The sequence below is a fragment of the Octopus bimaculoides genome, chromosome 4 (assembly GCF_046866305.1).
Source record: "Octopus bimaculoides isolate indiv1 chromosome 4, ASM4686630v1, whole genome shotgun sequence".
In the NCBI taxonomy this organism is placed as follows: domain Eukaryota; kingdom Metazoa; phylum Mollusca; class Cephalopoda; order Octopoda; family Octopodidae; genus Octopus; species Octopus bimaculoides.
Genome location: NC_142931.1, coordinates 143,322,148 through 143,333,976, shown reverse-complemented (window position 1 = coordinate 143,333,976; position 11,829 = coordinate 143,322,148). Strand labels below are relative to the sequence as shown.

Below are 11,829 nucleotides of genomic sequence, written 5' to 3'. Positions count from 1 at the left end.
GGCAAAGCTGACCTCAGTAGAATTTGAAATCAGAACATAAAGATTGATAAAGTGCTTAGCAGCATTTTGTCCGGCATGCTGACAATTCTGCCAGTTCGCTGCCTTTTTTAATAATAATAATAATAATAATAATAACGATGATAATATCTATGGCACCTTTTCCTACAAGAATGAGTAGGACTACTTGTAACAACAACAACAACAACAACCATAATGCTTTCTGTTGGTGTAAAGCCCTAAAATTGCAGAGGAGGACCCTACTTGCTGGAATTGATATTAAGACATGACTGTTTTTTTCCATCCCTCCAAGGATGAGTAAAACTGATACCAAAGTCAACAGAGGTAGGAATTGAACCCATGGTACAGAGGAACCGAACTAAATGCCACAACAATACTGAAAACAGTAAAACTCAGACTCCTGTAAGCCACAACCCAACCTGTTCATTTCCATCAATTCTATACATATACAATATACATACATATATAGAATTGAGGGAGCTATTACTGGGGCCTCAAAAGATTTTAACAGCACCATCAAGGGTGGGCACAGGCCTACATGGGGCTGACACATAGTAACCCAACAAGTCAACATTGTTAAACATAAGTGACTGAGATCAAATCTTAGGTTAGTTCTATGTGTTTTGTGGTTGTAGAAAATTTTTTAAATAAGATAAAGAATGGTTCTCTGATGGTTTTCATGACACGTGTTCCAATTGTTTAATCGACTGAATTTCTTGTTCATTGGGTTAGTGTGAAAGTGGCTGAATATACCACAGATGCATATGTACCCTTAATAAGTATAATTCTCAGATGGAGTCACTATGACACAGTGTATAACAAGGCTTTACCTTTAAATTACAGGCACAGTCTTTCAATAGGCTTCCTCACAGTTTCCTATCTACCCCGATTTCACTGAAACTTTGGCCAACTTGAAGCTATGGTAAAAGACATTTGTCAAGATGTGGTAGGTAGGTAGGTAGGTAGGTAGGCACGTAGTAGGTGGAAGGAAATGGAAAGGTCCATAGAGTGACAGGCACATAGGTAGAGGGGTAGACAGGTTGGTAGAGTGGTAGGTAAATGGGGTGAATGGTAGGCACATATGTAGGTAAGGTGGTGGGTATGTAATTAGGTAAGGTAGGTAGGTATGTAGATAGGTAGGTAAGCAGACTGGATGTCCAAGAGTGAAGGATATGAAATAATGAAATCCTAATTTTTTATTCTCTGCAGAGTTACATCCAGGAACGTGATCCTGGTATTCAGCTGCATGAAGGCCAAAGTCGAAGAACTAGGTACCATGTGGTCACGGTACCTAATTATGTCCAAGAACATGTATTATGTATTCCTATTATATGACAGTTGAGGTCAAGGAACCTGTTGTCCTACATGTTTTTCTTTGATGTGTTAGATCTTGAAATGCAGTATTGGAATCATGTAGTACAAGTCTCAGATCTGAAACCACATGGTTCTGGTACCTTAAAACATGTAGACTTGCTAATATACATGTGGTCATGCTGTACAAAGTGTTTGCTCTGGGAACATATCCTGGTACCCAAGTTATATAGCAGCTTATGTTCAAGAATATGTGGTCCTGGTACCATGTAGTATAAGATTTGGAAACATGTGGTTCTTACATTCAGCAGAGTTTAAATCTAGAACCATGTGGTTCAGCTACTATCTTGTATAAAAACCTTAGAACATGTGATTGTCAAACCATGAAGTAGAATGGCTTCGGTCGGGTACATGTGGTTAAGGTACCATGGAGTACAAGGTCTTAGGTGCAGCAAGATGTGGTACCTCAGAAGTAACAAATGGGTTGGCTGCTTTTGTTTTTGTGGTTTTAGCCAAAAAGACTGAAACTACATTCATAGCTATTTTATGTTATGTTGTAACAATTGTTATTAATGCTGCTGCTGCAGTTACTACTACTACTGTTGTTGTTGTTGTCACAGGAAATATAAGAACTACATGAAGAGTTTTATTGTGCATTTTCGCAATGCAGCCTCATACAGATACTTACTGTGCAAGAAATAGTAGCAGCAGACAAAAGCTGCCTCAAATTACATCCTGTTGTCTTAAAAAACAGAAGAACACACTGAACACTATAGTCCTAGATATACTACTATATGGATGGGGGGGGGGGTGAAAGATGGGATGACCACAGCGCTGGATAGTTTCATAGGTCTGTTTGATCACAACAGACCAAGGGTTAAAACGACGAAACAACAAGCAGTGCAGCCCTCAACTAAAATAATATCACAAAGGCACTGGACTCGAAACTTTATCACATTAAAGAAGGACAGGAGGGGGAGTTACCCTGGCACTTTCTGTGCCACTCACCATTTTCTTTCTGACACTCAAACTCCAAAAAGACCTTAAAAGAATTAGCAACGTTTTTGGCAGGGCAAGGGGTTGAATAATTAAGGTTTGTTTCTCTGTCTCTCTTTCGGAAATAGCATCCAAGATTGTGAAACATGAAAATTCTAAAATCCCACATCTTTCATTTCAAACTATTTCTTCTCCCTAAAATATATTTCATCCCTCCTTTCATTAACCATTGAACACATTAACTGACCTTTCTCTCACCCTTGACCAGTTACTTCGAGATGTCATTTCTTCATAAATATGTCATGTCTGTGGAATGGTATTTAGAACAAATCATTGAAGGAAACTTATGAATTGTTTTTGATTCCATTTAATGGGAAGTGGGGTGAGAGGGAGAATTTAAGAAGGAGGGTCAGTTCCTGTGACTGCTGGAGGCTCTTGGAGACTGCCAAGATTGATGCAGTTAGAGTCATAAAAATTCCTATCCATTTGTCTTTCAGTCCAAGAGTATCTACACACACACACACACATACATGCATACATATATATATACACACATACATACTTATATACAGGCATTCATACATTGGAATATCTATGGTCAGAAGAGATGGAACTGTCCCCCACAAAGACCCCCTTGTTATGAACCTACAGACATTCAGTCAGAACAGAAGAAGAAAATGGTACAATCAAAGAATACAAGAACTGACATCCAATGTTCCTCAATTAGTTATCCAAATACCGGTTCTGTGAATGTGCCCTACTAAAGCCTGGGCATTTGCGGTTGTTATCTGGAGAAGTTAACAATCTCAAAGAGATCTTTAGAGCGAAACAAAGATTCTTCAAACCCGCTCTGTTAGCAGATCAATAAAAGAACCACAAACCTTTCCTCAAATGCCTTCAATACTTGAATACAGTGATCAAAGTTTCAATACCCACAAACATCTCCCAACTAACTAATTTAATGAATATTAATCTTTTCTGCTCTAGGCACAGGGCCCGAAATTTGGGGGGGGGGGGGGGGTAGGGACCAGTCGATTAGATCGACCCCAGTACGTAACTGGTACTTAATTTACCTACCCCGAAAGGATGAAAGGCAAAGTCAACCTCGGCGGAATTATTTAATGAATAATATTAAAGAATGAATGTGTGTGTGTACGTATGTGTGAGTGTGTCTGTGTATATCTATACCTATACACACATACACACACATGCATACACACACGCCCACACATACATATATGCACAAACAAGCATTATATACATGCATACATACAAATATTAACAGATTTTTTGTTTTTTTTCATATTTCCAAAAAGAAACGAGACAGCTATAGAAAAATATATATTGCACTCCGAAAACATTCAATGTTCAAGTATATTAATTACAGCATTTAATTTATTTTTACCATCATCATAATCATTATTATTATTATTATTATTATTATTAATATCATCGCCTGAATAATCATTTGATTCAAAGGCATTTTTTTTTATTCATTTTTACTTTTATTTTATTTTTTTTCATTATTTTCACCCAAAGCAGAAGACCAACAAATATCTTAGTTTGGAAAGATATGAATGATGTCAAAATTTGAAATTTAAGAACCTGATAAGTTTTATTCCCAAAAGCTGACTGTCTGATTATTTTCGTACTCTTGTGAGTACATATATATATATATATATATATATATATATATATATATATATATATATATCATCATCATCATATATATATATATATATATATATTATATGTATATATTATATATATATGTATATATATATATAAAGGGCAAAGACCTCTTTCGATCATGACTGACCATGGGATTGCACCTAGAAAGTTACCCTCCGAGGCACAAGTCCAGGCAAGGTTGATTATGGAAGACCAGCAGTCGCCCAGGCATACCAGCCTCCTCTCTCCATGTCACCGATGTTACCCAAGGGAAAGGCAAAGGGGCCGATACACCTTGGCACCAGTGACGTCGCAACTCATTTTCTACAGCTGAGTGAACTGGAGCAACGTGAAATAAAGTGTCTTGCTCAAGAACACAACACACAGCCTCATGAGTGTGAGCCCGACGCTCTTAACCACTGAGCCATGCGCCTTCACACACACACACCACATATATATATATATATATATCAAAGAGTGTTTGCTGTATGTGTGTGTTCTGTATTAAATATTAATTAGTCCACAATTGTAAACAGTATTTACAGGAGAATTCTGGAAGAGAATCAATGTGTGCATGTCACTGACTGGGAAAGTGTACCGACTGACAGGCTGCCAAGACATTACCATTCTTACAATAGAAGTCACTGCACAAATGTCCTATTATCTGCCTACGAAGCAATCACTTTGTCACAGATACATCATGTCATTCACAGAGAAATGTGCTTAATATCTTTGCACATACAGAGTTAAGCATAAAGTACTTTTTAAAGTCTGACAGAACAAAATATACCATCAAAATCACACATACACACACATATATACACACATACGTGTTTGGCTTTACAGACAGTGGAAACAGAATTCTATACATAAAGCGGAGTATTTACAATTTTACTGGGCAAAGGAAACGAGGGCAAGTCAAGTAAACTAGGGTTTCACGTCAATGGGCAATTTACCAAATTCGGTAATTGCATGGATGTGAAACTCTCCTGGCCTTTGAGCCATACTAGCTTCTTGACTAATAAAAGAATACATGCATTATATATATATATATATACATACATATATATGCATATATATATATATATATATATATGCATATATATATATATCTATACATATATGCATATATATATATATCTATATATATATGCATATATATATATATATATATATGCATATATATATATATATATATATATATGCATATATATATATATATATATGCATATATATTATATCTATATATATATGCATATATATATATATATATATATGCATATATATATATATCTATATATATATGCATATATATATATATATATATATATATATATGCATATATATATATATATTCATATAGATATATATATATATGCATATATATATATATATGCATATATATATATATATGCATATATATATATATATATGCATATATAGATATAATATCTATGCATATATATATATATATATGCATATATATATATATATATATATGCATATATATATATATATGCATATATCTATATATGCATATATATATATATATATATAGTATATGCATATATATATATATATGTATAATATATATATATTATATATATGCATATATATATATGATATATATATATGCATATATATATATATATGCATATATATATTATATATATGCTATATATATATATATATATATATGCATATATATATATATATATATATATATATATATATATGCATATATATATATATATATATATATATAATATATATGCATATATATATATATATATATATATATATATTATATATATATATGCATATATATATATATATATGCATATATATATATATGCATATATATATATATATATATATGCATATATATATTATATATGCATATATATATAATATATATATATGCATATATATATATATATGCATATATATATATATGCATATATATTATATATATATATATATATATATCTATGCATATATATATATATATATATATATATGCATATATATATATATATATATATATATATATATATATATGCATATATATATATATATATATATATATGCATATATATATATATATATATATATATATATATATATATATGCATATATATATATATATATATATATGCATATATATATATATATATATATATATGCATATATATGCATATATATATATATATATGCATATATATGCATATATATATATATATATGCATATATATGCATATATATATATGCATATATATGCATATATATATATATATATGCATATATATGCATATATATATATATATATATATATGCATATATATGCATATATATATATATATATATATGCATTATATATATATATTAGTATATATATGCATATATATATATATATATATATATGCATATATATATATATATATATGCATATATATATATATATATATATATATGCATATATATATATATATATATGCATATATATATATAAATATATATATATGCATATATATATATATATATATATATATATGCATATATATATATATATATATATATGCATATATATATATATATATATATATATGCATATATATATATATATATATATATATGCATATATATATATATATATATGCATATATATATATATATGCATATATATATATGCATATATATATATATATATATATATATATGCATATATATATATGCATATATATATATATATATATATATATATATATATATATATATATATATATATATATATGCATATATATATATATATAATATATATATGCATATATATATATATATATATATATATATATATGCATATATATATATATATATATATATATATATATATATATGCATATATATATATATATATATATATATATGCATATATATATATATATATATATATATGCATATATATATATATATATATATATATATATATACATATATATATATGCATATATATATATATACATATATATATGCAAAAATATATATACATATATATACATATATATATATCTGCATATATATATATATATACATATATATATGCATATATATATATATATATATACATATATATATATGCATATATATATATATGCATACATATACATATATATGTATTTGCATATGCATATATATACATGCATATATATGCATCTATATATGGATGTGTATATATGCATATATATGCACATATATGTATATACATACATATCTATATATATATATATATATATATAAGAAAGAGGTTGACCAGCAACAATAACAAAATTATAATGGAGTAGAAGTGTAGGCTTCCACTAGACAATATATTAGCAGAATATGTTATCAAGATTATATATATATATATATATATATATATATATATATATATATATATATATATATATATATATATATATATATATATATATATTAAGACATGTATTTAATTTCTGAAAGAAACAAATGTGCATAAATAAGGAATATGTGAAGGAATATGTAAGTATGTAGGTCGGAGGAGAAAACCTGACATGTTTTTGACAGGAGACACCTTTCATTTCCCACATCAAGGATTTCATCCCATCTGCACAAAACACATGTTTCTCTCTTTACCTATATATATATCCAAATACAGATCACATATTCAGTATTGATCTCCTCAAAATATCAATTATCAAAGAAGATCACCAAAATTCTTGCTTTCAGCAGCTTTCTTCTTTTTCTTTTTTCTTTGACATTTACCGTTTCCTTTTTTTTCTTTTCTTTTATCCTTATTTTTGTTCCCAGTTGATAGAAGAATAACTTAAACGCACAAAGGTTTCATCTCTAATGCTGACAATAACTAAATCTCAGCATCGAGGTTTCAATCCACTAAGTGGTTCAGTGTTTACTTTTTTTTCTTTTCTTTCCTTATTTCTTTCTTTCTTTCTTTCTCTCTATTTCCATAATGATATGGAACTAGAAAACATTAACAAGAAGTACAACAACATCAGTCCTGTAGTTCTGATGGGTTACTTTTGTTGTTTGTTTGTTTTCTAGCTGACAAAGAAAATCATGATAATGGTAGCGCCATGATGAGAAGAACAAAACAAAATAAAAAAGAAAAACAGAAAAAAGAAAGAACAGAAAAAAGAAAGAAAAACTCAAAGGGAACAAAACAAACAAATAAAAAAAAAAACAAATGTAAAAGTAAATGTCATAATTAAAAGGCCCTTAATTAAATATTTTTTTCCTAGTAGTAATTCCTAATTGTTAATAATTCTTAATTTTTGGTACAAGAGCAGCCGTTTTAGAGGGGAGGGGTACTGTCACTAGCACTGACCCCTATACTTCACTAGGACTTTATTTTACTGACCCTCAAAGAGATGAATGGTAAAGTTGACTACAGCAGGATTTGAACACAGAACATGATGGAAAACCACATGGCATTTTATCTGATGCTCCACTGATTCTCTGTGTCCATCACCTTTTGTTAATTCTTTCTAATATAGGCACATCTTGAAATTTGGTGGGTGGTGGGTGGGGGTGGAGGTTAATCAATACATCACCCTCAGCACCTGATTGATCCTTTATATCGTTGTTGGTGAAAGGCAATGATGTTGATTTCTGCAACGTTTGAACTCGGAACAAAAAGAGTTACAACCTAAATACAGCGAAATTCTTCCACTCCACCACCATACCAGTTGTCCAAGGCAACTTATCTCTACTGTAGGATCACTCCTGCTCATTCTACTGACCCCAGAACAACGAAAAGAAACCTCAACCAACCCAGTTTGGATTTGAACTCAGAATGTAAAGAAATGTCACGAAATACTGCAACACGTTTTTATCCGACATACTACGCATTTTTAACCATTCCACCATCCCAGAATAATAATAATAATAATAATAATAATAATAATAATAATAATCTTTTCTACTAAAGGCACAAGGCCAGATATTTGGGAGAGAGGGGTAGTCGGCTGCATCGACTCCAGTACGCAACTGGTACTTAATTTATCAACCCCCAAAATGATGAAAGGTAAAGCAATTTGATGAAAGGAATTTGAACCCAGAATGTAGTGGCAGACGAAATGCCGCTAAGCATATCGCACGGCATGCTAACGATTCTGTCAGCTTGCCACCTCAATAATAATAATAATAATAATAATAATAATAATAATAATAATAATAATAATAATAATAATCAGCAGTAGGAACAGAAGAATGTCGAATACAAACTGATCTACAGTCTCTGTGTGTTTGGCACAAAAAGCAGTTTAACTCTATTAAGGATTGTTTACAGACTGATCAACTGACAATAATAATAATAATAATAATAATTATAATATAATGTGGCTTTCTATCGATTTGATAGAAATATTTAAATTAAAACAAAAATTCTTTTAAAAATAGAAATAAAAATGAAATAAAATAAAATAAATGAAATGTAAAAAAAAAAAAATTAAAATAATGAAAAATATATAAAACTGATGGGTGACAATTTGGATGGTGGGTGGCATCGAGTATCCACCATGACCACCACAACTGACGTGTGTTACGGACAAACAGGTGAATAGAGAAAGAGAGAGAGAGAGAGAGAGGAGTCCTATTGTTATAAAAGGCAACACAAATGAGACTTCCTGTTAGATGAGGGACAGGGGTTAGATTCATGAGAATCAGGGGCAAGCATCCCTTACCTTCATAGAATAGGTAGAGGGACCATAATGGGAGGGTGCAACGTGTCACTTGTAGAGAATATGTGTATGCTTGTATGCATGTATACACACACGTGTGTATGTACACACACACACACACACACACACACATATACATATATAAAGTATATATACATATATATATATATATATGTTCATATATATTACATAATATATACAAGTACATATATATTACCTATAATGTAGCTATATATGTAACATACATATATGTATATATGGTGGTGACCACTAATGCCAGTCGGGGTAAACAGGTAAGCCCATATTTTCGGAGGCCGTAAATAACAGTAGCATAATAAGTAAGAAAGAGAAAATTTCTCCTAACAACTGGTCAACTTGTCATACTACAGCCTGCTTTGTACTGCCGGTGGACGCTACCAAAGATGAGACGGTCAGAGCGACTTTGGCAAGTCCTTTTTCCTCCAAGATGTCATGGGCCGAACACATACGCCCCTGCAAAAAGAGAGAAAAACGAGAATATGGTTAGAGCTATTAAGAAAACAGAACAGCAATAATATTTCCAAAAAAAAACACAACCTAATTATTGGTTAGTGGTCCCCAGAGGTGCCAAAAAAAAAAAAAAAAAAAAGAGAAGCTGCACGTATAATACATAACTTAGAAGCAGCGCTACAGATGTACCAACGCACACAAGATTGAAACATAGCCAACCTCACGCACTTCTCATGAGGAATTCTGGAAGGAGCTTCGTGAGGCCACTACTGAGACGCTTCCGAATAAAGAAAAGCCGTTGGGAAACAGATTATAGCAGCAACTCCATCTAAGAATATCTGAAGAAGGAATTGTATTCCGAAATATCATCGGACTATGGATAACTAAATTGATGATGGCACTCTGTCGCTTACAACGTCGAGGGTTCCAGTTGATCCGATCAACGGAACAGCCTGCTCGTGAAATTAACGTGTAAGTGGCTGAGCACTCCACAGACACGTGTACCCTTAACGTAGTTCTCGGAGATATTCAGCGTGACACAATGTGACAAGGCTGGCCCTTTGAATTACAGGCATAACAGAAACAGGAAGTAAGAGTGAGAGAAAGTTGTGGTGGAAGAGTACAGCAGGGTTCGCCACCAACCCCTGGCAGAGCCTCGTGGAGCTTTTAGGTGTTTTCGCTCAATAAACACTCACAACGCCCAGTCTGAGAATCGAAACCGCGATCCTATGACCGTGAGTCCGCTGCCCTAACCACAGGGCCATTGCGCCTCCACTGATAACTAAATTACAACAGGTATATAGTCCATTTTTTGTATTATAGTGCATTGTTGTACCATTCAAAACTTTTTATTCTTTACTAATTATTGTTGTTATTATTTCTTTTTTTTTTTAAATCAAAGAAAAATGACGCATGCATCTTTGCTTAAATGCAGAGAAAATATGTGTCTGTGACAGATATATGAGAGCTAACAGGAAAACAAATGAAATCTGAATGTGAGGAACATGCAGGAAAGGTGGTGCCCCAGCATGGCCACAGCCAAATGACTGAAACCAGTAAAAGAGTAAAGGGGATCGTTCAGACAGCATGGGACAGCCAGCAATGGGTGGGGTAGGAGTAAGGGGGCACTGGTGGACCTGGTGAGCTCTACACATGATGGCACCTCTGGGACTACTAACCAACAGCTTAAGTGAGGGAGTCTTAAAGAAAAACAAGAAAAAAGAAAGGGGCCTAAAATTACACAGAAAAGTACATTGGATACAAGAAGTATGAAACAAAAACAACATAAAACAGAATGGTTGACCCTGGAACACTTTTGTCCATAAATCTGTTGATTCAGCGCTGACCTGGGGTTAAGCAATAATTCACAACATAGAGGGGTCAAAACTAAATAAAAATAACTATTTAGTTTGTGATTCAAATATATTTATGCAGCCAGCTTCATTATTGCTATTGTTGTCGTGACATACATTTTTCCATGCTGGAATATTTCAGATGAAATTTGCTGAAGGAGATTTTTTTTTTACAAGTTGGATGCTCTACCTGCTGCCAACCCTCTGCAGTTTCCAAGCAAGGGAACATTTTCTCTCCCTCAGCCCAAACATCTTTCCATTGAAGACTGCAAACATAT

The 11,829-nt window shown here is 31.5% G+C and overlaps 1 protein-coding gene across 3 annotated transcripts in view; it reads right to left on the bottom strand.

Moving 5' to 3' along the window:
- Positions 1-9,947: 9,947 nt before the first annotated feature.
- LOC106872026 (DISP complex protein LRCH3) overlaps positions 9,948-11,829 on the bottom strand; it is a 249,406-nt gene continuing 247,524 nt past the window's right edge. For 2 of the 3 annotated variants that reach the window (XM_089351651.1, XM_089351648.1), the window contains one exon: positions 9,949-10,202. In XM_089351651.1, coding sequence (XP_089207777.1) covers positions 10,089-10,202 — 114 coding nt within the window. In that variant the 3' untranslated portion in view covers positions 9,949-10,088. Of the gene's footprint in view, positions 10,203-11,829 lie in introns of all 3 variants that reach the window. The other variant, XM_052967554.2, reaches the window with a different exon arrangement.